This window comes from Aulonocara sp. 'chitande type north' Nkhata Bay, linkage group LG18, assembly GCF_057382095.1.
Source record: "Aulonocara sp. 'chitande type north' Nkhata Bay isolate Kocher_YH1m ecotype deep benthic linkage group LG18, A_spYH_male_GT1.1, whole genome shotgun sequence".
In the NCBI taxonomy this organism is placed as follows: Eukaryota; Metazoa; Chordata; class Actinopteri; order Cichliformes; family Cichlidae; genus Aulonocara; species Aulonocara sp. 'chitande type north' Nkhata Bay.
The window spans coordinates 19,313,780-19,341,289 of NC_141361.1; the positions used below are offsets into that span (position 1 = coordinate 19,313,780).

General features: G+C 40.5%; 1 protein-coding gene across 2 annotated transcripts in view; it reads right to left on the minus strand.

Annotated features, from left to right (window-relative positions):
• LOC147308389 (laminin subunit alpha-3-like) overlaps positions 1 to 27,510 on the minus strand; it is a 60,453-nt gene that overhangs the window by 31,209 nt on the left and 1,734 nt on the right. For both annotated transcript variants that reach the window (XM_086270672.1, XM_086270671.1), the window contains exons 3-19: positions 16,138 to 16,255; positions 14,807 to 14,925; positions 14,530 to 14,700; positions 12,849 to 12,949; positions 11,992 to 12,107; positions 11,089 to 11,207; positions 10,614 to 10,704; positions 9,369 to 9,500; positions 7,694 to 7,744; positions 7,538 to 7,585; positions 5,235 to 5,369; positions 4,504 to 4,638; positions 3,686 to 3,820; positions 3,482 to 3,534; positions 2,881 to 2,980; positions 2,033 to 2,085; positions 1,835 to 1,940 (exon numbers count right to left, since the gene is read on the minus strand). In XM_086270672.1, the coding sequence (XP_086126798.1) occupies positions 1,835 to 1,940; positions 2,033 to 2,085; positions 2,881 to 2,980; positions 3,482 to 3,534; positions 3,686 to 3,820; positions 4,504 to 4,638; positions 5,235 to 5,369; positions 7,538 to 7,585; positions 7,694 to 7,744; positions 9,369 to 9,500; positions 10,614 to 10,704; positions 11,089 to 11,207; positions 11,992 to 12,107; positions 12,849 to 12,949; positions 14,530 to 14,700; positions 14,807 to 14,925; positions 16,138 to 16,255 (1,783 nt within the window). The remainder of the gene's footprint in view (positions 1 to 1,834; positions 1,941 to 2,032; positions 2,086 to 2,880; positions 2,981 to 3,481; positions 3,535 to 3,685; positions 3,821 to 4,503; positions 4,639 to 5,234; positions 5,370 to 7,537; positions 7,586 to 7,693; positions 7,745 to 9,368; positions 9,501 to 10,613; positions 10,705 to 11,088; positions 11,208 to 11,991; positions 12,108 to 12,848; positions 12,950 to 14,529; positions 14,701 to 14,806; positions 14,926 to 16,137; positions 16,256 to 27,510) is intronic.

Below are 27,510 nucleotides of genomic sequence, written 5' to 3' on the forward strand. Positions count from 1 at the left end.
TGTGATATTACACTGAAAATCAGTGCTTCTTCTCTGACCATACGTTGGAGTTGTTTTGGGGCACATATTATGCAACTGTCCTTCTGAATATGAAAATATTTACACTCAACCAGATGCCAAGATTTATCACTGGCGTTACAGAAAGTACCCTATTTAAATATGTCAGCATTTGGTTGTCTTTTGAAAAAACATTTTTTATTTTGCGCATGTTCTTGAAATCCTCGTGAGACTATCTTTTCACAGAAATACTTCTTTAGGAGACGTAGGTGTCAAAGCAGTAATGTTTACTACATCCTGGCATCAAGAAGGACAAAGACGACCACAAGCCCTCACTGGATGCACTATCACACATTTCTGAAGGCTGTTTTTCAACAGGGAGAATTTATACTTTTGTAATATTCTTTGGTTTACATAAGAAAAAGAAGGTCCTCTGTTATCTTCCTTAGATAGAAGATCCCTGACAGACCTTGGGGCCTCCCAAGATGAAAATAAGGGACGCCTGAGCAGAAACCACAAGGACGGCATCAGGGTTAGGTCACTGCACTCCTAATAAGCTGCACTAAGCATGACCTTTCAGACCTCACCTATAAAAAATATTCTGTGCACTTTGCCGTTTATTTTTATTATAATATATATTTAACACGTTAAGCCATAAGAAAGGATGATTTGTGCATTTTAACCTTTAGAAACTTTCATCAAAGATCATTAATCTGCATTCAGTATTGTTTTCAACAATGAAAGATAAAAAAAAAAGCTTTGATGATTGAAATGTCTTGGTGTCCCTAAACTTCAGAGGAGATCTGTACTGTACTATGCATTAGTACTTATATACTAATAAAGTGGTTGTTCTTATTACTAAGGGACAATAACATTTAATGTTTAAATGTATCCAATGCAAAGTTTCAGGCTTAACAGAGAAACTTAACAACCTTGTTTATGTTCAACAGAGGTTTTATTAAAAGTTTTGTCAAGCAAATAAGCAAGTAGAATTAGTGCATTGTGCAAATATGTATCGGAATTTCAGGAGCAGGACCACGCCAAACACGCTCCTTCCGGCTGTCATCTATATAGGTTCCCCCAGTTCTGCAAGCTGATCATTCTCATTTACGTGCCCCACCCTCCCTCCCTCCTTGTTCTCCATTCTTCAGCTTCTTCACTTCTATTTACTACATGGGGATCTGCCAGGCCCGGGAGCCGTCGCCAGTCCCCTTCGAGGCTTTCTTCAAACCGCAGCTCAATTCATGTCAAAGCATTCACTTTTACCTACTAAAACGCTGTCAAACCTAAAATGAGGACATGGGCCCAGTTAGCGAAATGAGAATTAAAGTCCACTAAGAGGTCAAGGAGATTAAAAGACAGTCACATCAACGTAACTTAGTCTAATTTCACGAAAATCTAACCAATACTGCAGGACAACAAGGGATTCCTGTAAAAGCGAAAAAGCCCCCAAGAAATAACAAATATGAATTTAAAAATTTGAGTGAAGAGCCACTAGGTCATCACTGTTTGTAAGTTTAGCTGAATGCTGCCCACTACTGTGGCAGGAGTAGCAATTCTTATCGATTATGCTGTTGCTGACCAGTCTTTTGGCTGGTTAAGATAAAAGCTTAAAACAGCACTAAGGCACCTGTTTTTCAGTCAACGCAATAATTTCTAACAATAGTCAGTGTTGCACTGAGGTTGGCTCGCTAAATATTTAAAGTCATTGGTAAAAACAGCGAAAAAGGAAGTATGCTTGGTTGCTATTTTCTTTCTTAACTGTGTAGCCTTTAATAATACAGCACATGTAAGCAAGAACCAAGGTTGGAAGTTCAGCAAAGAAACACATTCTCACCTTGACACCCGTAATAATTCTTTTTCTGCAGCAGGAAGTATCCATCTTTGCAGGAGTCACACGCATGCCCGCATGTATTAGGCTTACAGTGACACTGTCCACTTTTCTGTGCAAGCAGACCATCAAGAGATGATTAATGCTGCAAATGTGCGGCTATTCAAACTGCTGACATTAACACGACCACATGAAAACACTCACCTGTTCACACTCTCCAACACCACTCAGAGTCCCTTTCAGGTCACAATGACACTCTGGTATGAGAGACAAAAATGGGTGAGGTTATGAAAATGTAAATGGGAGAGGGGGTGGGGGGCTCTACAGTGAATAGACACTGATTGCAGGTTTTTGCAAAATTCACGGGTGAAACACAACATTGTAAAACCCTCCAGCCTTCAGAGATTTGCACATCAAAGGTCCAAAGGAGCTTTTCAGGCTGCAGCTTGCGTTCAGCCGAGTGGGGAAAAAAAGAAAACTTTTCCCTCAATGTCCAGCCACAGTCAACCAGATGCATTCTTGGGATATTAAAAACACCCCACCCCACTCCTTCTTGAGCATTGAGGGAACGTGGTAGCGATAACAGTTTTGCAAGAGAGCAGAGCAGTAACAACAGACATATGTGAACAAAGCCAGGAGCTGTTCTCCTTAGTTTCCACTATATTAAAAAGTTTCAATTGAATAAAGCAGGAGCAGCTTTTGTAGAGGTTATAAAAGTAGATGTTCAGACGTTCTATTTTTAATGTGTCACTGGATACTTTTTTATGCAATCTCAGGAGGAAATCTCACAGTGGAAGCAGGCAGCAGGGATTTGCCTGTATAATGTGTTATTCTTCAAAGGCAGAACCAGCCTTGTTGATAGAGGTACGTTGACGTATAAGATGGGACAAAGCTCATATCAGTACCTTGTCAGATTGTTCCTGGCAATTTAAAAGCCTTGAGAAATATATGGTCAGAATTAGGACATTTTTGCCTCTATGGATGCCAAATAAGCATTTTTCTGTCATGTTTCCCCCTTTTTTCCTTTATTATTCAAATTCCTTTTTACTTACCGATACAGCCAAGGGGATTGTCTACAGCTAGATTCCAGTATAGAGGTTTACACCTGTCACACAGGGTTCCCTCTACATTTGCTAGGCAGCGGCAAGAGCCCTGAAACAACAGATAAGGAGTCTGAGAATTGTTGAGACTGGTAGCTACTGTTGAAAGCCTTATATTTGTTTAAAATCAGAGCGATAAAATCAACTGCAAGTGCCTGCATTTTCTATAAAGATGTTTCTTTACACTGAAACTTGGCAGCATTTCTTTCTTTCTTCTAAGTGTGCATTATGCTCCAAACTGAAAGGTGACTCTCAGAAATACTTCAATAGATGCCTAAATAAATACTACGTGTTGTTTTTCCCCTTTATAATGGAAGGAAGCCTCTTTTCCTTTTTTAATTTCCTTTGGTTTTCACCAGAAAAACACTTCCTTGTGAAACCGCGCAGGATGACGTGGAGTTGTGTTATCAGTTGTAGGGCTGTTAGTCAATGCAAACCCACACCCATCACTGGATTTATACTGTGACCACTTCTATCAGCAAGGAAAATAAAAGCTTGTTCCAGATAGGGCCACGATGCACAGAAAAATGCAACTTAACAGAGAGCGGCTCACCGTTCGAGGATCAGACGCTTCAGTTCCTGCTGTGTTACACACACTGCTGGAGGCTGGAAGGACAAAATGAAAAAGGAAAAGGTAATATTACTGAGCTTCAACAATAACCACAGCAACAGCAAACAATAATGACCTAAATAACACATCTACCCGCTGTCCATAAAAATGACTACTTTTATGAGTTTGATGATTTCAAGTGTTTACCCGAGCACTGAGGGAATCTCACACCAGAGGCGCAACGATCACACAGTTGACCCACCACACCTGGAAGGCAGAGGCACTGACCCGATAACGGGTCGCAAGTTGCGTCATATGAGCCTTCCTGTGAACACCGGCAGGCTGGGGACAGTTACACAAGCAGACATAAGAACTCTAAGCATTATTATGGTAAGTTGTCTGGTTCTTATACAGCCCTTTTTCCGCAACATGTCTCATTCACCCCTCCACACAAGCACTGTTTTCCACATGTATGTGCTTTGTGTCTACTATTCACATGCAGACGAATGCATCAAAGAGTAACATGTGGTTCAGACTGGGTGAGACAGGGATCAAACCATCAACAATTCAGATGAGTAGATGATGCTCTACCTCCAGAGCCCCAGCCATTGTCCTTAGGGATAAGTGAATCTCATAAGAAAAGAACAGGAATTGAAACTCTTGGGATGAGCTTGTTTATTTTAAGAATCAGATTGTCTTAAGTGATTCCCAGTTGTCTATTCTTGGGAATATGAGTCCATACAAGGAAGAGGTCTATAAATATCACATATTTCATCTCTCTGCAAAACATCGTGTCATGCAAATTGCATTAAAAAAATCAATTGAGGGGGCAGAGTGGGATTTTTGTGGATGCCGTGGGAGGATTTCTCCTTCAAAGTCATGAGAAGAGGCCACCATAAATCCAACCAAACCAGAAGCTACATTTTTTTTCCCAGCAGCTTTCTCATCAGCAGAGGTCAAAAGTACACAAGTGGTTTATCTACTGTAGTTATACTGATAGACATAGAGGGACAAATCCTACTTACCAGCACAGTCAGGATATCCATAGTAGCCTGGCGCACATTCATCACACTCCCGTCCCCCATAATTGGAGAGACAAATACACTGACCATTTGGACCGCACACGCTGTCGGCCACGCCGGCCCCATCACAGAGACATGCTGAAGAAATAAAATAATAAAGCAAAAATTTATTCTATTTTTATAGCTCTGTATAAACATTTACCCAGAAAAGACCTCATTATAAAAAAATCTGTCCGAATAAGTAATCTTTACATGCAAAAAATCTGTAAACATCAACTAAAACACACATAATACACACGCATTTTTCCACATGTACTTTGATAATTGTTACTGAAATCAGATTGTCTGGAGGGTCCATTTAAAGCTTTAAGGGTCAAGTGTCAAAAACCTTGAGCTAAGACTTAAAAAAGGCCAAATATGTAAGTGTACTTCCATCTGATAATACTATAAGCTCTCTCATGGAGAGAGTGAAGTTTCTCTCTGTATTGACAAAGCAAAAGATTGCTGGACAAACTAATCCCTGCTGTGTAATTAAGTCACTCCAGTCACACCTATTAACATTTACAGCGCTGATTTGCTGCCTTTGTTCCTGTTCCACATAATAACCACTTGTGGCCACTTCTTTTAAAATAAAACTCCGGTTTCCTAATCATTAACCAGTAACACTGATGACTTTGTGTTTCTTTACAGTCTGCGGGGTTCAAATTCTATGTTGGCATGCACGTCTCTCTCACCCCGGCAGTTTGGGAAGGAGTGGTATCCAGGTCGACAGCGGTCGCAGCGCTCGCCCTCCACGCTCTGCTGGCACAGGCAGCGGCCTAAAGCATCGCATATCCCACCCAGAGTCCCTCTGTAGTCACAAATACACGCTGCGCACAAAACACAGTGGAAGCATTTAATTTAACAATAACAGCAAACAAATTAAATCTTAACAGAAATTCAAATGTGTATTCCTAGTGGAACATTAACGTTTGCTTATAATTGAGGCTGAGCTCTTCCTTTAGTGGAACTCCAAAAAAAAAAAAAAAGACTGACAAATACTTCCTTCAGTTGAACTATTCTCATAGTGTGGCACACAGTGGCACAGCTATGCTGGTGCCCACCCCACCCCCTGCCAGGCCCCGCCCGGTAGTGGTTCCCGAATAGGCTTGGCACAGCCACCCAAGAGACGACCATAGTTTTCTTTGCCTCTAAGCAGCTCCCAAGCATGAAGCCAGCTTTTCAAAGGCTGTTGATTGAAAGACAGGCTCTTGAGCCTACACGTTAGAGGTAAGTCAGTGTTAGCATACGTTCTCTGACAGCTGAATTGAGTGGGAGGAAAAGAATCAAGAACTGATGGTTTTCACTTTAATAGCAATGCCATATTACTGATAATGGATTTCCCAGCTTGAAGGAAACTTATAAATAATATTAGTTTCCACTAAATAGCCCCAAATGGCCACTGCTATCATGAGACTATTTGAACATAAAGTCCCATTGATGGATGAGAAAATGTAAGACCACTGAACTGTTATTCTGAACAACTGCATGCTATCTGGATGTATTATACCAGTATTTTGACCAGCTAAACACAATAAATGCCAGGTTACACATGGGCTACAAATTTAGCCTTCAACTTGACTGACCTCTAACACGTGTTCTTAAGTTTAAATCAAGACAAAACAGAGTCTGACTCAGTGGCACCACATACAGACCGCTAAAGCTCTTTTGAAAGCCTCTAAGTAAAGTAAGTCTGGAATTTTTTAAAAAGGGTACCCTATAAAAGACCTTTGTAAAAGGCCAAGTTTCTAGTGATGGGATTTCCGGCTCTTTTTAGAGATCCAGCTCTTTCGGCTCGGCTCACTAAAAAGAGCCGGCTCTTTCGGCTTCGAACCGGCTCTTCAGGTTGTTTTGTTGCTTTAATTAATTTATCATTAACAATAATATAAAATTATGCAGAAAAGGAATTACTAATGTAAAAAAAGTGGTTTTATTTATATGTTTATATATGGCCCCTAGAGACAAAGCACGTACAAACTCTAAAGCATATACAAACTCCAAAACACATTTCTAGCGTTAACTGAACTTCCAAAACAGAGCTACCCAGATCACTTAAATTACACAATTGAAAGCATGTGTGTATTGTTTGTGTATTTATAGACAAGCACTCATATTTATTCAAATAATTTAAAAAAAAAGTTCATTTACCTGTTACTACCACACACCAAATCCGGTTGTTGATACTTCCTGGCTTGTGTAGCCACTAGGTAACAAAAGCTCAACACTGCGCCCTAGCATCCTGGAGCACTTCTGTTGTCTTTTGTACGTGCTTCTGAGTTTTTACGTGTTTTGGAGTTTGTACGTGTTTTGGAGTTTGTACGTGTTTTGGAGTTTGTACGTGCTTTGTCTCTAAGGGCCACCATAAATATACTTTATTTATTCACTCCACATAAAATGTAATAAATAAATCATATAATACAAAAAACAACTATTTACATTTTAAACTTTTAACTATTTAAATTTTCAGCTTTTTTCTTTTAAACAAATTTAACCTAAAACAACACAAAACACTGCAAACCACAACACAATTAAATATAAATTAAAATATTAAAACAAAAAGAAGATGCACATTCTCTGTCATATGGGCCTGCATGATTTCTGAATCCTTTATCATCTGCAACTGAAAATAGTGGATGATTACTATACCTTTCTAATGTGACGTTCTTGTCCCTTGTCCCTTCTCTCTGGCTCTGTTCCTGTGCTACTGCGAGTGTAACTAACGCCCCTCCCCCCTCTGGCCAGCGCAAAGTACAGGCCGCGCGTGCGGAGTTTAGCGGAAAAAAGGGCGAGAGAGAGGGTGAGAAAAAGAAAAAAAAAACCCTCATGGATCCCAATAAGGGGCCGGCTTGCGTCGTTCACTTCAAAGAGTCGGCTCTAAGAGCCATTTCGTTCGCGAACGACCCATCACTACAAGTTTCAGTAACGTTTTCAATCAAGTTGCAATGAGTATAAAAGCACTGCCATGAAGACACTTCACATCAGGTCTAACCACACTCACGCTGACAGCTGGGCACGCCAAAATAGCCTGGAGGGCAAACAGTGGGACCTATAGAAGGAGAAAATAAGGAGGATGTAATAACAGCATTTTAAGCAGATGTTTAAAAATGCCTAAGTCTGATATGACATATTGCAAAAGTCTGTTTACTGATCTTACCCACAATGGGACCTGCAGGAGATTTGGTGGTCACTGGGTACACTGGATATCCTGATTGCAAAAGAGAGGAACAAAATTAAGACCTCCAGTGACTGGAAAATGTAATGAAGTAAAACCTCAGTGTCAACATTACTTATTGGTGCGGGGGGGGGGATTTCTCTTGGTGCAGTAATTGAAAGCTACTCATATAAAAACAAACATCCCCCACGCCCGCGTTTTGAAGTTATTCACTTTCTTGCCAAGAGATAGACGAGAGGATCTAAGCAATGTTTGTATTTGAATAGTAAAGTCAGTGGTTAGGCAGCTCAGCTTAATGTAAACTGTACGCAGGGGGGAAACAACAAGCCTGGATTTGCACAAAGTCTAAAAACAACTTTTCATCATTGCTTGGGAGGAGTAATAAGGCCTGAACAGTTCAGCACATCACCACTGTCACATCCATTCTTACAAGTACACGATGTGTATGCATTTAAAAAAGCACACTGTAACCTATTTAGTACTGAGCTTTAAAGGAACTGGTAGGCAGACTTTGTTACCTTTGGACAGACCAAAGAATGACATAGGCTCCTTTGTCTTGTAAAACCGCTCAACTATTTTAGGTATTGTTTACTCAGACTTACTTACTTACTCAGACACGAACCTCAAGCGTTTGCAGACGATGTGCAGTTAATGTTTCAGCTGGTGCTGCAGTTACACAGTTGTCAGATTTTATGTGTACAAGTTACACATCTTCAGTTCAAAATCCAACAAGCTGCAAACATTTCGTGCCGTGACAGAAAACACCAAGCAAGCGCCTCTTCAAACCCAAATAATTCTCTCATGACCGAGTCAACATGTTTAGTCTAGTTTGGCAGTGCTAACATGCTGATGATAAGGACCAAATGTTTAAAAATTCTGTGTTAGCAAAACACATCTTGAGACTACAAACCTGTGTTGCTGTGTTTGTGTAAGGACTGTCAATGATATCGACAATCAACATTAGATGATAAGACAAAAATGATGTGAGTCTTTGGATTTCTCTGTTGTCACACTGGCTAATTTTCAATTAAATATGAATAACTTTAAATTGATTGAAAATAGATGTGTGAATAGAGAAATCGAGTGCTGTAGGAAATTCAACAGAAGCCGGTTTTAAGCAGGTTTATCAATCAAAGACAGAGAAAAAGATCAATATTACTGTAGGAATGGCTTTAGCGCCTTAAAGAAAGAAATGTAAAATGAAACATCGAGCAGCTTATCTCCAGTCATAGCAGACTCCTGAATCTGCTGGCAGATCAGATCAATGAGATTAGATGGGGAAGTTTTTTTATGTGTCCACTACCTGTAAGGCTTACGCAAAGCATGAAATAACTTTACAAGTGTACTCCTGCAAGATGTATTTCTGTCAAAAGGCTTTGGACAAATGTGTTTGTTCAGGGAGTAAATCTGAGAGTAAAACAATGTTGAATCATGATTCCAGCTGTTAACGACTGGGTTCAGGTAAACTGACCATGAATAGTTGCACCCTTCTATGACAAAGCAAAGTCTTCCCTTCAAGTCAAGATTCAAATGAGGTACAGGAAAGACTAACTGTACCTTTTTGTTGTTTGCCAAAATCATGCATTTAGCACATTTGTGCTAAATGCATGATTGCTCTCACATCTAACTTGGCATGTGAGAGCAAAACTAAACTTACGAAAGCAGTCTGGGTAGTAATAGTGTCCATCAGCACAGCGATCGCAGTTTTCTCCAGCAAACTGTGGCTTGCAGATACACCATCCAGACCCCATTTCACATCCAGCTGTAGTTCTTTCGTCACAGCTGCAAGCTGGTAGATGCCATGTGATTTTATGAAAAGAAAAAAGAAAGTGCCCATGTTAACATGTGCAAAATGTAGATGTAAAATACACATATAGACAAACACATGAATCATCAGAGTAAAATCCATCTATTTTCTTCCTGTTATCTACTTCAGGGTCACGGGGTGGGGTGGGGGGACTGGAGCATATCCCTGCTGCTATTGGGCGGGAGGCGGGGTACACGTTGGACGGGTCACCAGTTTGTCGCAGGGCTGACACAGAGACAGTTATCCTTTCACAGTCATATTCACACGTATGGGCAAATGAGAATCATCAACCTGTGTGAGGAGGTCAGAGTACCCACACAGATCCTGCAAACTCCACACAGAAAGACCCCGACCACATGGTCGATTCGAAACCAGCAAATTCTTAATGTGAGGCAACAGTGCTGATGATGATGCCCACTCAGAGCACAAATTGAGGTTAAATACCCAAAATTTCCACAAAGTAAAGTAACACGTACAGAAAGCTTTCAACCATCCCAAATCCCAAAACGAGAGCTCTTAAAAGTTAATAATGATGAACGTTTACTGACTCTGAACACTTTCGGCTACTAAGCTACTTAATTGAGTTTGTGTATTTTATGACTAAATTAAAAGCTCTTGGGTCAACCGCTTTAATTCCACTACTTTGTCATGTGCAAACACAACTGTAAGCTATTTATACCAAGAGGAATAGTGATGGACCATTAAAGTAGTGTAAACAATGGCAGAGCCCAGTTTAGCAATAAAACAAGCGGCGGTGCCCGTGGTGCTTGACAGTGGTGCCATCTGTGTCAGTCTAAAGCGAGGTGCTAAAGCCTTGCTTTGAATAAAAATACACTTTGGCTTCACTCATTGATCACACATGTTGTAGGTCACATAACAACATGGTGGGACAATAGTTGATTCCCAAACTATCTGTTGTCGTATCTTGAAAAATGTCAGAGAAGCTGCAAAAACGGATTCCACAAAAATACACACACGCATGCATAAACAGCATAGGCTTATATTTCCACAGTCTTTTTCATCAGTACATAGTAAAGTTTTACAACATCAGTATGAAAACAGCATTTTGATGTGACAGACAAAAATGTGGCTTACGTATGCATCCGGTGGGAGACTCAGTAGGGACACCGTAAGGCCTGTAGAAGCCTTCAATGCATCTCTCACAGTTCACTCCAGCAGTGTTGTGCTAAAGAATGATACAGAACAAAATTAACTTTAGTCTTGAACAAAAAAATATGAGTTTAAGTTTCTAGCTTTGCATCAATCTATGTGGACATTACGCAATACTTGATATCCATAACACTCCATCTTAACATAACACTCAATTCAAGTTCATCTTGGCAAAAAGAAGGTCACAAAGTTCCTAGAAAGTTTCAAAAAGAACGTTTGCTTTGGCTCACACAGCAAGTTGCACAAGTTTCAAACTGAAGTATGCAATATCCAATCCTCTGCAAAAGACTTGAATGATATAGAGACATGCAGTATGGAATATTGCTTCACTTTCTATCCTGTTTTCAACCACACACATGCAAACATAAGAATCAGTTTAGACTTGATACCCAGTACATACCTGGCAGTTGATGCACACTCCTCCTCCATCAAACCTGCCGAAGGTGTCTAAACTTGTTCCCCTTTTTTCCACCTCTGGGTCGTAATAACAGTCGAAGGCATGGGAGAAACACTGGCAGGCTGAGGAGGAAACCCCCCAAGACAAACACACACACACACACACACACACACACACACACACACACACACACACACACACACAAACAGAGACAAGTATTATTCTATACTGTCAGTAAATTACCTCTGACTCCCCCTTTCCCCCTGTTAGTACCTTAAGCTACTCATTCTCTTAAAAGGAATATTAAGTCAAGGTTGTTAAGCATCAAGAGAAACTATAAAATCCAAAACTAAACAAGATGGCATATCCTCTTCCTGTAATCCACCCTGTCTTATTAATGATTATGAATGGGTTGGGTGCATTTGCACTGCATGAGTGCTCTGACTGGATTACAAGTTTCCTTCCTTGCTTTACTTCTGTGGCTGATTCAAGGTTATGTTTCATGAAGGCCAAACTTGTCAACAGTGCAAAGCAATTAGATTCCAGTTGGCAAAGGCTCTGCTGATGGACTGAATGGCTCGCTGATAAGCTCTCACTATCTAGGTCGGCGCAGGGTTGACTAAGCTCATTGACCAGCTACCTAAACAGACAAAACCCAGTTATCCTGAAGCAAGTTGTGCACCGTGCTGTTCATCACACATACCATATCAGGAATGTCCTCCCAGCTCTTCACTGAGGCTCACCACAATACCATATCAGGGCATCCACAATAGGGCTTAAATATCAGAGGCAAGAGGACACTTCAGTCCTCTCTGGGGGTAGTAATTCAAGGAGCCAACAGCATGGGGAGTAGCAGAGTGCGGTTTTGGTTACACACTAAATGAAGTACTGTACATGTATACTTACGCTGACACTCATTTGGGTTGTCAACAGTTGCAGCGCGCCATGGCTTCTGGTTAAATCCTGGGCAGCAGCGGTCACATGACTCGCCACAGGTGTTGTGCTGGCACTCGCACTGGCGACTAAAGAAAGGAGACGAGACGCCTGTATTCAGTAGTAGTGCCAAGATGGGTTTTCAGAGAAAAAGTCCCAACTGTACATTGATATTTACTGGCACACACAGTCGGGTATCTACAAACTCAAGGATGCACAGCGGAGCACTAACATTCATTCTGAAATCTTATTTCAGACAGTCAGACAAATAGACATTCAAATTTGCTTCGCTTTAAGCCTTGTTTTGGTATCTGCGCAGCTGCTATTCAGCGTTAATTCTTCCTGTCTTCCGTTTGATGTTCAAGCTTTGTGTAGGTGAAAACAGCCGCTTACAGCACCTGGAAATTACAGCGATGAGAGCGATGAGACAACCAACTTAGTGAAGCATCCACGAATCCTATCCTCTTCTTTTTTCTTGGACTTTTTTGTTTCAGAGTACTAATGCTTACAATGGTTCAAAGCAGCGCTTTATCCCAAATCTTATCACAGCCAGTAATCAGGGAAACTAAAACAATCTACTGCTTTTTATAATGGTGAAGTCACTGCACAAACAACATAATTGTGCTTTTCAGAAACAAGTGATCACTCTTGATCTTATCTATGCTATACCTCATACACTAGAGGCAGCATTTGTAATCTTTGCCTCTTTTCTTTCAGAATTAAATCCACTTTACTGTAATAGTTGTACACAAGAGCCCCAATTCTACAAAAAGCTCACTGAATAAAGGCAAGTATATTTTAGAGCTGAAGGTGAAGTATGTATTACTAACCTATTTGGGTTGTCAGGGTTACGGCCTCCACCACACATCTGTGCGTGCCCGTGACAAACACAGCGTCCGCCAATGCTGATGTCTTTGATGCTGTAGTAATACTGTCAGCAAATAAAGAATATGTTATCAGCAGCATAATTTCCAACCATGTTATCAGCAACTTAGCGACACCAGTCACACCAGAACAAATGCCTGGCTCTGCTTGGCAGCAGAAGTGAGTCACACATGCTGACAAGTGCAAACTTAAACCATGACCCATGAGATAATGCTAGTTTTATGGGGTGAATCAGTGCGTGAGATAACACGAGATAAGGCAGCCAACATCACTGATTCCCAAAGGTTCGAATAAGGAAAACTAAACAGATGTTTTAGACACAATAGTAAATCACAAAGATACAGTGCTGTGCAAAACCATCATGTCTTTATATTTTGCCAAAACATAAACCAAAAAAAAAAATGGTTTGTTTAGTTCTAACAGGCTTGACAGTAAGTATTTGGTAGCACCATATTTATTCTTCAGCACAGCCTGAAGCTTTCTTATCATTTCTTTGGATTTTGGCTGCCTTTTGTTTCATTCTCTGTCTAAATGATCTCACATTGCTTCAGTAATGTTGAGGTTCAGGCTCCTGGAAAGGCCAAACAATGACTGATGGCGTTCCATTGCACGTTTTCCTTTCCAGGTATGCTTTTACTGCATTGGCAGTGTGTCTAGGATCATTGATCATTGGCACCTGCTGCCAATCAGATGCTTTCCAGATGGTACTGCATGATGGATCAAAATGTGATATTATTTTTTAAAGTTCATAATTCTACAAGTTTTGACATGACATCCCTTACCCACCGGCTGAAATGCAGGACTAAACCATGACAGAGTCGTCTCAATGTTTTACAGATGGCTGTAGACACTGTTGTACTTCTGGCTTCTTGGCAGCCACCTTTGACCATTTCTGATGAGGCTTCAGTGAACAATAGCTGGATCAACTCAAAGGTCAGATCTATCTCTCCGGTCCTAGGTCAGGATATTTTTCCTTCTTAAGGACACAACTTTCAGATAACTTTCATCGTTAGGTCTGCCGCTTTTGTCCTCCACAAGTTTCCTCAAAGTTTTTTTCAGGACACACTGCACACCATGCTGAGATATACAAAGTTTTCGACTAATAGCGCTTTGGGCTTTAGCTTGTTGCTGATAAAATGATTTTTTTTTCTTCCTGTCAGAGTGTGTTATTTTTGACATGAAATGGAAACAAATAATTATTTGCAACTTAGGTGCCTTTTTATGCTTGAATTGTTTATAGGTGTTCCCCTAAAAATGGTCAAATATAAGGACTTGACTGAAAATAAGTGAAAAACCAGCCAGTTTCAAAGAAACACTATGACAGATCTTCAGAAAGCCTGGAGAAATATTGGCTACTGGAAGCAAAATATTAAAAAAATGAGGAGTAGCTCAGATGTTTTGCACAGTCCTGTACACTACTCTGTATCAAGGAAATTACCAAGATGACTCATATGATAGATAACAGACAGACCTGGCAGTGGGTCTCAACACAGGTGAACATGTGGGCAGGCCTGTGCGCTTGTTTCAGCAAAAAACAAGCTAGCAGGTGGGTGCGGCAAAGGCCAAATGGGAAACAAGAGCCTGCCAGCATGACACCATAGTGCGAGGTTGTTCAGTGTGTCTCACCCTGCGTGTAACGGTGGGGTCTCTCTGGGCCTTGGAGATGAGGTGGCCGAGCAGGGTGTTGGTGCGGAGGAAGTGCAAGCGGATATTGGTAGCCTTTGTAAAGTCTTGCAGCGCAGGTGAGTAGGTAAAGTTTTTGGCCCCCGGACGGCCGTTGACAAGGGATATCACAACCTAAACAATACAAATTTACAATCCATTTACAATGCTTATTACAATATCAAGCTATTTGATTTACTTCAAAAAGAAAAAAGGAGAAAGAAATACATTTTTATTTTACCTCTCCATTCTCCAAAGGGATGATCCGTGAGTATTCTGTGATGCAGAGCTGGTCGTCATCATTTAATAAACGGGCATTGGGCTGCTTTCCAAACCTCTCAATACACTCACGTGCTGAATCTGCCAAAAAAAAGAAGAAGAAGGAGAAGAAGACACCCATTATTCTTTATATTTTTATAATAAATCATTTATTTAATTAATTAGTTCTCTTGACAATGTAAAGAAATTACATTGGCATCTTCACATGAAAAAAAGGATCATGTTCCTTTTGCATGACGCAAAAGGAAAAGACCAAAGAAGTATAATTTTAAATGGAAAAACTGGGATTTTAAATAATCTCAAATCTCTCTATATATATACACTGGAAGGAATGATATAATATGCAATTGCAGTGTTTATGCAGCTGGAAATAATTTTTTAAAGGTAAAGCTCAAGGTTAAGCTAATAGTCTCTAACTCATGATAGCTCCTGAAAGAACACAAACTTGAAGAGAAACCTTGAGACTGTAAAACAGATGAGTCACAGCTGTGTCTCCTGGCAGGCTCTGTGCACGCATCCCACCCTCCCTCAGATATCCAATCAGCACATACAAAATATGCATTAAGTATGTAAAATGGTGGCAGTTCAGTGTCAGATTTGCAGCGTGTCACCACCTGCCACTTTTAATACACCAAAATCAGTCATTAAGCTGACATTCTCGCATGTTTTCAACAAGTCAAATTTAATCAAAGGTTTTTGTTCACACCCACTCCCTGTCTAAATCTGTCTCTGATTAAACATACTGCAGTACAAAGTTTTAACTCTGTCCGCAGGCCTTTTTCTTTACAGAAACACTTTGACTTGTCATGGCAGGAAAGACACGTGTATAACTAATAGTGTTAATGATGACCACACTCTTTTTGCCTCTGCCAGTTCTAGAAATGTATAATACCCTGGATTGCTGTGATAGCTTTTGGTAGGCTGAATTTTAAATCCTTTCCATAAAAAGGCCCAAAGCTGTGTAGTGCAGAGACATGAAACTCTGCCCTATCTGTGTATTTATGACTGAAATTGATTTTTTTTTAATTTAATCCACAGAGAAAACCTTTATGAGAACAGAGTCTAAAAGAATCTGTCATCACTAATTACATCATTATAGACAACAATAGAAAACGGCACTTATTTATTTTAAAAGGCATTCTGCAGACCTGCACGTTTCCTTGATTTGAAACTCAGTTGAGTAATTGATTCAAGTTGGGACCACATTCAAGAGGATTCAATGTTTGATTCACAGCACAAAAAGTGCACCAGCTTGCAGGAGAAGGTTTTTAATGCATTAACATATGAACTTACGTGCAAAATACTGCCAGGGGGTGAAGGTTTTCCCATTGTCGACAGACCTCTCCAGCACCCACAGGTCAGGACGTGGTGAATTCGCAAACTTAATGAGGACATATGCGACATGGAAGAGCTAAAAATAAAAATTTTTTAAAAAAAATAAAAAGAGAGAGAGAGCAAAGAGGAGGGTAAATAAAAAAGCACCCAGTGTTCAGAATGAATTTTGGCAAAATACAGTTTCCTGTACTTGCTCTGTCAAAGTTCCCTGCTTGACCTGGAGCTCTGAAGATATCATTTCCTCTCTTGTGAATGTATGGATACAACAACAGCTTGGCTGTATTATCTCTGTAAATGATCACCACAGAATTAATGGCTTTGAACGAGGAAGAACTTCCTGTTTTGAGCCCTTTTATTCTTGAGTCTCAGCTTTAGCGGTATCTGTGTGGCCAACATTTGTTAGAGTGTATAAACTGGTGCAGGTGCAGCCCACATGATCCCTGTATGCTTCCCCGAACTTTCTATCTTCACCTCCCATCAGAATACTCAGTCCACACGAGGCCAGAGAATGATGTCAGTGACGGTTTCTGCCAACACTGAGCTTTCTGTCAGGCCCGTGATATTCACCGCAGTACATTTCCTTTACAGTTCGTCAACATCGTTATCAAGCCCTAAAAGCGGGTGACTTCAGCTTGATTGAACATTGTACAAAAGAAATGTAATTTGTGCAGTCAAAGGTCTCTTTGTTATGACTTGGCATGGACTTGACATAGCTTGGATCGCAAACATTTGACACTATCCTGCACGTGACACCTGCAGTGTCAACAAAAAGGCCTCGTCTACACCCGACTACCACACCCGTCCATGTCTTGTTTAGCACGGTTTAGAAAGAGTTTATCTAAAAGCTGGCACGCGGAAACATTGCATGGTTCAAAAACATATAACCTGCAGTACCTGCACTCATTGCTAAGCTCATGAATGTAACTGCATCTACATAATGCGGTGCACTACTTCAATAACAGACATTTCTACAGACTGTCTGTCTTCGAGGCGGATGAAGGCAGGCCCACACTCGTCCAGCATCCCACAGCACATTGATGAAAGCCCAAGGAAGCATTTGAAATATTCCAGTTACTCACTTGCATGAGACGAGGAGCTCTAATACAAACATATCAAAGCAGAGCAAAGTCTGGCAATGCATCTGCTGTGGACTTACTGTGTCGAAAAGGACCCACAATTATACTGACAAGAAAAAACCTCAAGTTCAAGAAGCCCTTAGGTTGATGGATTTTGAGAGAGTTCAGAGGTCAGTTACGGAAACGTCCGCCTTTTTTTTTCTGCCTGAAGATTGCAGACAATCACCAATAAACAACAAAACAGTTTGCAAATCAGGAAACGTCTTTAATCAGGGTCCAAGCGGAAAGTAAATAAAACAACTTGCAACCACAGCTTTGAATAGGGTGTGTCCTAAAATTAATCAGAGAACACTTCCACCCGCATGCAACAGGATGCGCAACTAACAAAAAAAAGATGCACGGCTGCACGGGCTGCAATCTAAAAATAGAAGCAGGAGTTGCCTGTAATCAGCATGCTGGTTCTGATGAGGACCTGCAGGAAGTTTGGTTCACATGGGCTGCAGTGACGTTAAGAGATGTCAGGAGGGTGAGATGGCACGAGTGTAAAAAAAAAAAAAAGGAAAGAAAAAGGGTCAGTGCAGTGGCGAGAGACTTGCTGGCTGGCACGCAGACCCATCTCAGATTCCAAACATAGCGCCACATTCCCCTTCCCCCCTAATGCCCCCAAAGCAGAGTGTGTCCCTGCTTACAGGAACCTGCTGCTGACATCAACGTTCAGCAGTGAAAATCTCCTCCACCACTTGTGATGATAAAGATGGCAACAAGATCCTCCAGTGTCACAAAAAATAAAAAAAAGAAGCCAAAGTCCAAATTAGAGTGCTGAAACAATCAGACACCAGCTGTGTTTCAACAGAGATTTGGGTTCAAGATGGGTAGTGCAACAAAACTAGCTTTTTGGGATACAAACTGAGCTGTAGTCTGCAAGTCGCTATGCAATCTCAAAGTTTAGTTACAAGTAATGCGATGATGACACAAAGATTCAGGGACTTATTATTGACTTGATGCCAAACACTGAGTGTTGGCAAGATGAATCCTCCGGAAACAAACACAGCTAGAAACAGACAGTGTGATCTTGGAAACTGCTTAAGCAAAGCCATGCCTGTCCTGGCATGGCTTTGCTTAATTTCAGGCCTGTCTTTCCAACTGTGTCCTGCCAGTCTAAACACATGCTCTTGAAATATGTCCAGCACCTACGTATTGTTTGAAGGAACCATGAAATACTGTAACAGCATGTTAAGTGCATGAGTAGTGGCACGAAAGACATGAAACACACTGACAAGCTTGAGGTAAAAAAAACCACTTGGAATGGCAGTTGAGAAGTACCATCCTCTCCCCCTCCCAGCATCTGCGGCTTCGTACTGCCGTGAGGTCTGACTTCTCAACACCCACAACACAGGGCTGTGTGGGTGGGTGTCAAAAAGGTCAGAGTTTTAGCTTTGACAGGTTTGACAACTACCCTCTTCGCTTTTTACCACCCTTCTTAAATTCTTGACCTAGACCTGATGTCATATATATAAGGTGTAAAGCATCCAGATCTCCTCCAACCTCCTAATTAACGCAACAGAACAACAAAGCCATTCACATCCCTCGTGACCAAACACCTTTTTAACAGCATAACAACATATTTTCCTTTCCTTTTTGGGCCTGTAGAAATGTGTAAATTAATTCTGACACACACACACACATGCACACACACTAATCATTCCTAAACCCATCAACCCTTAACATGTCAGGCCCAAAACTGTCCACATGAATAACCCATTTTGTATGTGCGACAGCTCAGAAGTGATATACTTGCACCATTCAGTGTGATCTGCAGCCCCACTGTTGCCTCTACACAGAGGTTCTACCCTCTAACTTCACACATGCTTGCCCCTTCAGGTATTAGAGCTGTGGAGCTACAAGATCTCAAAAGAAAAGAGCTGATTGCATGACCCTTGGGTTGTTATACTCCTTTTAGGCATGCCTGCCACGTGGATCTCTTCAATTATAATCTTTTTGTGTAGATCAAATGAAGTGTACTGTAAAATGAACTGGTTAGGGTTTTCTCACAGCTTCCTCAATCATCAAAATGTTGTGTCAAACATTTCCATGTCTTTTATTTTATTTTAATGTTAAACAGGTAGGAAATGAGACATAAGCTAGCAATACTGTTAGCAATATTGAACATCATAATCCCAAAGTTCAACCAAAGGGTACAACCAAAAAAAACTAAATCTAGATTGAGAGCACAATCCTGACAGTGAGCGCCTGAAAATCTGATATAAAATCAGAAGAATGCAATTTAAAGGAGGGGAGGCATCACCTTCTGTTACAGTGGATCACCCGTGCCAGACAGGACACGTAGCGCAGTGGGGATGGAGCAGTTGCACTCCAGTCTGTAATAATGCAGTGTACAACTGTTTGTCTGTGTGCAACAGGTGGGCTGTGGAAGGAGAAGGGGGTAGTCTGGTATGTTTTTCTCTGTCTCCATGACAGAAGTTATATGGTGACGACGAGCAGTTGGCTAAAAATTGCACGAGAAGTATTTCTGGTAATAATGCCGCACATTTCTACTTCTGCTTTGAACATTATGCACTCAGTCGCCACTTTATTAGGTAAATCTGTTCAACTGCTTCTTCACTTAAATACATAAGTAGCCAATCACATGGGAGCAACTCAGTGCATTTAGCCATGTACGCTTAGTTGAAAATTCCTTGTCAATGTTAGATATTTGAGGAGAATTGCCAGACTGCTTTGAGCTTATAGGAAGGCAACGGTAACTTGTATAACCACTTGTTACAACCAAGATGTGCAGAAGAGCATCTCTGAAACTAGTTGAACATTGAAGTGTTGGGTGACAACACTACCACAACAAGTGCCACAGGAAACTGTGTCTACAATTCACACAAGAGTAACAAAGTTGGACAAAAGAAGATTGGAAAAAAGTTGTCTGGTCTAATGAACTCAAATTTCTGCTGGCAGGGTCAGAAACAATATGAAAGTATGGCTCCATCCTGAATGGTATTAAAGATGCAGGCTGGTGATGGTGGTGTAATGGTGGGCGTGTTATTTTCTAGGCACACTTTGCCAAGAAAATAACCACTTGAGCTTCATTTAAAGACACCCTACCTAATTACTGACCATGTACATCCTTTTATATCCACAGTGTACCCATCTTTTGATTGTTGCCTCCAGCAGGATAACACACCGTGTCACAAAGCTCAAATAATCTAAATCGGGTTCCTTGAGCATGAGTCTACTGTACTCAAATGGCTTCCATAGCCACCAGATCTAAATTCAAAAGAACACTTCTGGGATGTGGTGGAACAGGAGAGTCACATCATGGATGTAACTGTGGATCAAAATCTCTGAGGAACGTTTCCAGCACCTTGTTGACTCAGTGCCACAAACAATTAAGGCAGCTCGGAAGGCAAAAGGGGGTCCAGTGTGACAGTAGTTATTCATTGGAGGATGTTTTAAAAGCAATGCAAATTCAAAACTGGCTGTAATGTGAAGAAATCAGCGATCTAATAACCAAGTGATAGAATCTGATTAAAAAATTGGAATCTAAGCAAAAAAACAAAAAAAATATTTATGGAACACAGTGCTTTAGTAGTGATGTGTAAAATTCTGCAGCTATGTTGCTGCATTGTGCTGCAGTATACATGGGTGTATATATGGGTGAGCTATTCATGAAACACCCCTGTCAAATGGGTCTAGGAAACTTCCCATTGCATCAATGCCTGCGTCAGTAAACCTGTGACCACTGAATAACATTACTATGTACAAACTGGTGGCGTGGCCCTTGAAAAGGTAATCCCACGTTAACCCCCACAAGCTTTTCCACATCACAGCTCCAGATTTAAGAGGAGCTGCTGTCCAACAGTCACCCGTGATGCACTCTGCTAATGCTAACTAGCACAGTGTGACTGTTAGTGTAGTTGTAAATATCTGCTGGGTTGGCCTGGCGCCTTGGGCAGCCCAGCTAAAGACGGGCACTTACATCACCTCCATCGTCACCGAAGCAAAAGGGATATGTAACAGCCAATGTTGTCTCAGGGGTGAGCCAACTATACAGTATGAAGAAATATTTATTACAAAGCATAGATAGGCAGTTCTTCTACAGCAATTTACTCACTTCTTTGACTGTTCAGGATTACATCGGCAAATCACAGCTTCAATTAGGATTACAGCCTATACAAAGTACAAATCCGCTTCTAACATGGTTTCAAGAGACGCAGTGCAGCCATGCAAACTGAATCTGGACCCAGAAGGTCACCCATGCATACAAGTAAGCATCATGCAGGGTTGTACATTAATGTCTATTAGATTAAACAGCATCAAGAGTGCTCAAAAAGCCAGGAAAATTTAATGTTTTCAGATATAACTTCTACGCTATGTGTGTTTTCTCTTTTCTCACCACCAAATTACACCACCTCTCTATTTCTAGCCATTAATCTTGTGAAAAGAGAAGGCCGGGTCACTTTCAGCAAGGCTTAAAAGGGCCAAACTTTTGTGAGAGTCTGAGAGCATAGAAAGGATGTCACACAATACCGCCTAGAAGGATTCTAACACAAAAGGGGGCGACGGCTGCAAATAAAACATTCAAACCAACTTTTGTGGGAGGTGAACCCCCGAGAAAGAGGATTAGGTTCCAGGGGAATGTCTCCAAAATTGAGTTCTTGGAAGCTTTTTCTCTTGACGATTGCTGAATTATAGACAGAGCCAAAAACATTGCATTAACCTGAGTCACTCTCTTGCCACTTTGTTACAAAGCTAAATCATAGATCTTGAACTTGTTCACATCTTCTAAAAAGTGAAAGGTCTCAGTGTGCACACTACCAAAGCCTTCTAAATGAATAACCTTCAAATCACAAATAACAAGACATTCTGCAATCAGAGGCTATTTAAAGCAGCAAAAGCACGAACATGATAAACACCAGACGACTTAAGAAATGCCTCAAAGCTAAAAAAGAATGAAACAAAACAAAACACGTAATTAATCAGAACGTCGTTTAAACTACTAGGATCCAATATTCACTCAGTCACTGCCTGACTTCTACCAATGAGAAGCAGCTCACTCTCATCAGACAGACTGCTGTAAGGCCTATAATGTTTGCCTCACATGGTCTACTCTGGGTTCACTCAGGCAGATAAGCACATGTGGTCAGGGCTCCTAAAATACATTCCCCAGAAAAAAGGAGTGACTGGTAGCCTGATACATGGCATAAATATTTAGAGGAACAATGGCTTACTTACTGTGCCCTGTAAATAGGTTCACAAGGAAAAAGGTTCTAGGAAGAGAAGCTACTTTTTGCCGTCATCAATTCATAATAAGTATGTTTCTGACAAAATGTGCTAAAATAAAAATGCACAACACAAAATGTGTATTTGTGCAACCTGCACATGCCTCTGTATAGTCCAAGTTATTCACTCTAAGCAAATTCCTAAACAAGTAAGTAAAGAAGCCAGTGACACCAAACATCATATTAAGGTGTTTAGGGGGAGTAACTGAAGATCACTGTGGTCGTTTCCTGACTGAAGGTAGGATTTGTCATGGGTCATAGGTCAAAAAGCCAAGAAGTCACAAAAACAGGGAGCAGCTTGCCTGCTTGCCTTGGCCTGTCTGAGACAGGGGGCCTGTGCAGTGTAGATTGCTTAGCTGCAGGCAATTTAGAAAGCGATCCTGCTACAAGAAGCATTTGACCTCTATGGCCGTTAACGAAAGCGGTGCGAGGTTTTAGCAAATGTTTGCCCGAGAACTGGTAAAAGGTAAAACGCATTGTGTTTCCAAATATTCAGTCTTGGTTTTGTCTGTTAGACTCAGATTAGTTTGTAAGACAGTTTTAATCATCAACCCAGGCAAACTATATGGTGACCTGATTACAGCGCTACATAAATCAGAACAGCAGTTAAACAGCACAGACATCACCCAAGGCCAATACAGCGATAAAACATCACAGTCACTTAAAATAAATAATGTCATAAATACGCATGCCAGAGTTTTTGAAAAACAAAGGTGAAAAATCGAAAGAGTTTTTTAAAGTGTGCAATGGCAGTAAGAGGTCAGGACCAAAAAACACGGGTGTATCGGTAATCTTTTATCACGATGTGTAAATGCTGCACCTCCACATTCTCATTAGAAACTTTGTTCCTTAGTTCTTGTTTCTCTTCCCAACATCTCTAAAATCATTACTGTGAGGGGATACAACATACAAAAGAGATCTTAGTAAAGAAAGTGAGAAAAAAGTTGGCTTCATACAAAGAAATGCCCATGCAGCGACAAAGGTCTTGAGACAAAAGTCAAATATCAGGACAATCCATAACTGTCAAGACTTTTATTGTAAACCAAAAATGTCAGCCTCCTGTTGATGGCATAGGCAATATTCATTTTTCCAGGGATAATCTCATCCAGTAATAAGACAATAAATCCCCGGAATTTCAATGTCCCAATCCTGGCAATGGTTAAACTCTAAAAGTCACTTAATTTATTTTAAAAAATGGCATATTACTTTCTAAATATGCAAATTCATCTCGACTTGCCTGCGAGCCATTCCCATTTTCGCTCTTCCTCTCCAGACCAACTTGCTACATGAATGGAGACGCAGCCTTGCTCCACTCTGTGGAAGTGTTTGCTTTGTTAAGTTGAGGAACTTGGAGAGGATGCTGTTTTTGTGGGTCAGGGGAGCAAAAGGCCACAGAACATATTATCAACAATGGAGCTGTTAAAACATAAAAACTGGTTGGTTTTTTTTGCCTAAGTTGACCGTCCGTCAGTCCTAAACACCAGGACTTTTTTTGTAATTGTTTTTAACAAAAACTATAACCAAAATCTTATTAGCCTACTGCTCAAGTTAACCAGTTTTATACATATAAAACAACTAACAAACCACTTTGCTTTTAATGTATGTTTGGGATCAGTTTTCATGCTAAAAAATTAAATTGTTATCAATCAGATGTTTTCCAGATGGCATTGCATGGTGGTTCAAAATATTTCCATCAGTTCTGATAAGATCCCAACACCCAAATGCAGATCCAAAACATGACAGAGCTTGGGTTTTACGCTCACTCTTGTACCTCTCACACTCACGATGATTTGAATCAAATTCAAATCACATTTGGATTCATCAGGCCTGTTGCCATTGTTTTACAGTCCAGTTCTTCTGTAATTTGACATACCTTTTCTCCCTGTTTCCCTGTGGCTTCTTGACAGCCACAATCCATCTACTGTAGATAGTAGATTATAAATTGTGTGTTTTTGTGACACACAATTTATACAGTAACAAAAGGAAATACAATATAATTTAAAACCGTCTCTTTGCTAAGTTATCTGCTATGTGTAGACACAACACTGGTTCATCCCTTGAGTTAGGTGCCTTTTAGATCAGTTTAACAAACAAACAAAACACATTCTTTTGAAAAGAGTCAGGAACAATGACTGAATTTAAAATGAGTGGAAAAGATTTCAAAGAAAACCTTTGAGAGCCCATCAGAAGGCCTGAAACACTATTGCTAAAAAAAATAATAATAAAAAAATTGCAACACAGGTAAGAAAAATATAAATAAATGAGGGGAAGCTCAAAACTATTGCACATTGCTGTATGTATAGATGTGAGTCCTCTGTATGCAGGATATTGAAGATAGCCTCCCCCCTCTTGCCATGAATCAACAACACAGGAATATTTGACTTGACTCTGTTATCAAACAGCTAATAACGAGTTCTTTTGGATTGTTACATGTAAAAAAAGAAAACCTTGCTGTCCGAATCTTTGTTTCTGAGACTGTTATTAGTACAATAAATGAAAATGCCCAGTTATGCCCTGACTGCTTCTTGTAGTGATGACACATGTTCCAGCCAAATAAAAAATCTAGACAAGTTAGCAAAAATAAAAACTTTAAATTTTAGTCCAACTGACAGAGTATCCAACAGAACCACACTGCCATTAAAGCCAAGGCAGCAGGATACTGGTGTAATTTATCATAGCAACCGTTCAGGTCACTTTATATCAGTTTAGTCTAGCTTCAAACTTGGCAAGCCATGCTTCAAACGATCGTCTTTGAAAGAGACAGACCGGAAGCAGCTCTGTCAAAAGAGCCCCCCTCTTTGAACCTCATTATTCTAACATAAACATCAAGTGTGCCTTTATCTAATATCTCTCCTAAGAGCTGCACAGCCACCTGCGTTGCTCTTGAAAGAAACCACAGTACCCTTTCAGCTCAGTCTAGCCCACATATTTCACTGTATACACAATTGATCCTATGGATTTAAAAAGAATCTACAAAGCTATTAAAGTTTTACACAGAACACTCAAAGAACACGGCAGCTTAGAGCACTTTTCTGGATGATGCACAGGCTTATGTTTGTTTGGTGGAAGAAAGCCATGAAACACAGCAATAGGGTAAATAAAGCACACCCCAAACATCACATATACGAATGTAAGTAACCTGGTCAGGTACTTGATTTGGTATTCTAGAGCAAGGGTGTTAAACATAAGGCCCAGGGACCAGAATCGGCCCAGCCAACCGGACATCTTTAGAAAATATAAAGGACATTTTGACTTTTAACTGCATTTTCATACTGCATTTTCATACATTTTACAGCTCGTGCATTTTACAGCATTTCTTTATCATGTCGTAAAACTTAAGCGTGCTGTTGAAGTTGCACTTCTTATACTGAGATATCAGGGATTAATGTGCAGCTGAACGTCTTTACACTGTCAGAAAGAGGGTTTGTTACGGTGGCCCTGAGAGGCCAAATGGACTGCAACTTAAGAAAAAAACAGCAATAAGAAAAACGCTGCAAAAGCACACAAGATACAACGGAAATAGGAAAAACGACAACGGAAATAGGAAAAACAAAAACAGAAATAGGAAAAAACTGATTTCCAAAAGCACAAGGGAAGTGTTTCTGGGGAGAAAATAACCCGACGGACCAGTTGCAGGAACCAAAAAATGCTAAGAATTGCGCTGGGAGACACTCAAAAGAAGTGGAGGATCTATCGGTTTTGTGAGTTAAGAAAAGATGAGAGGTAAGTGTGTTAGCCTAACTATTAGCCTAAAAATCCGTCATCAGTATTATATGAATCATGATAAAACACACCCACCATGTTTTGGGTTCCTGCAACTGGTCCGTTGGGTTATTGTCTCTCCAGAAACACTTCCCTTGTGCTTTTGGAAATCTGTTTTTTCCTATTTCTGTTTTTTATTTTTGTCATTTTTCCTATTTCCATTGTGTTTTGTGTGCTTTTGCAGCATTTTTCTTATTGCTGTTTTTTTCTTAAGTTGCAGTCCATTTGGCCTCTCAGGCCCACCGTAGTTTTTAATGACCTGGCCCACTTAAGATCAAACTGAGCTGTAAAATGAGTTTGACAACCCTGTTCTATGCATCAAGGAGCTGCAAACATATGATCATATAATTAAATTACAAAAACAAAAATATCTTAACACGATTTGAGCACTAAACATTAGGATGCAAGGGCAGCAGGTGAGCATTTAGAGTCGTGGTGGAAAAAAAAAAGAAAAACTGTGATATAGGTGAAACGGGTGTGTTGTGTGTGCATATGTAGTTAAGATTGTGTTGTATTGAAGGGAGGCAGGGTTTTGTTTGGTTGAGTTACAGTCCGAGATCTAGCAACACTCTTCTAGAACCCTATAATGCAATAATACTGCTTTCCCTGCTCCTAAATAAACTGAGCATTACCACGTATTAAAGGCAGACATCTCTAAAAGCCCTGCATGTGTCCATCCTCTTGGAAGCTTGGACTATATTTAACCATGCAGGAGCTTTGCTCAGCTCAGTCTGTCTAAAAACAGAGACAGAAAAGCCCACACCCATTGTCTGACACAGTGCCCACTGGGAGCCAAAGATGCAACACGTGTGCAGGGGAGCACTTTTGCTCCTCTCTCTCATTTATTTTTTTGAAGTCTTCTCCAAAGCTAGTCAAAACCCTGATCACGTAAGAGGTCCATGCCTCCACCTAAACTTCTCCTATTCGATTTTACATTCTCCTGATCCCTAATCCAGAGACAGCATTCCTCTCTTTCCTCACGGTGGATAATTGAGCATGAGGTGCTGTTTTATGGGCCGTTAGCCAAACTCCTGCCAGAGACACACAGCTCAGGATGGAAGCATGCTCTCCAGCTAAAGGGGCGTGAATCTGATTCCTGGCAAGAGTCCAACTGCAGCACATTATTCACATGATTACTGCTAGCTGAGGTGATGAAGCTCACACTGAAAACATAATCATGTTACACCTTTGGAATACTTATGAAG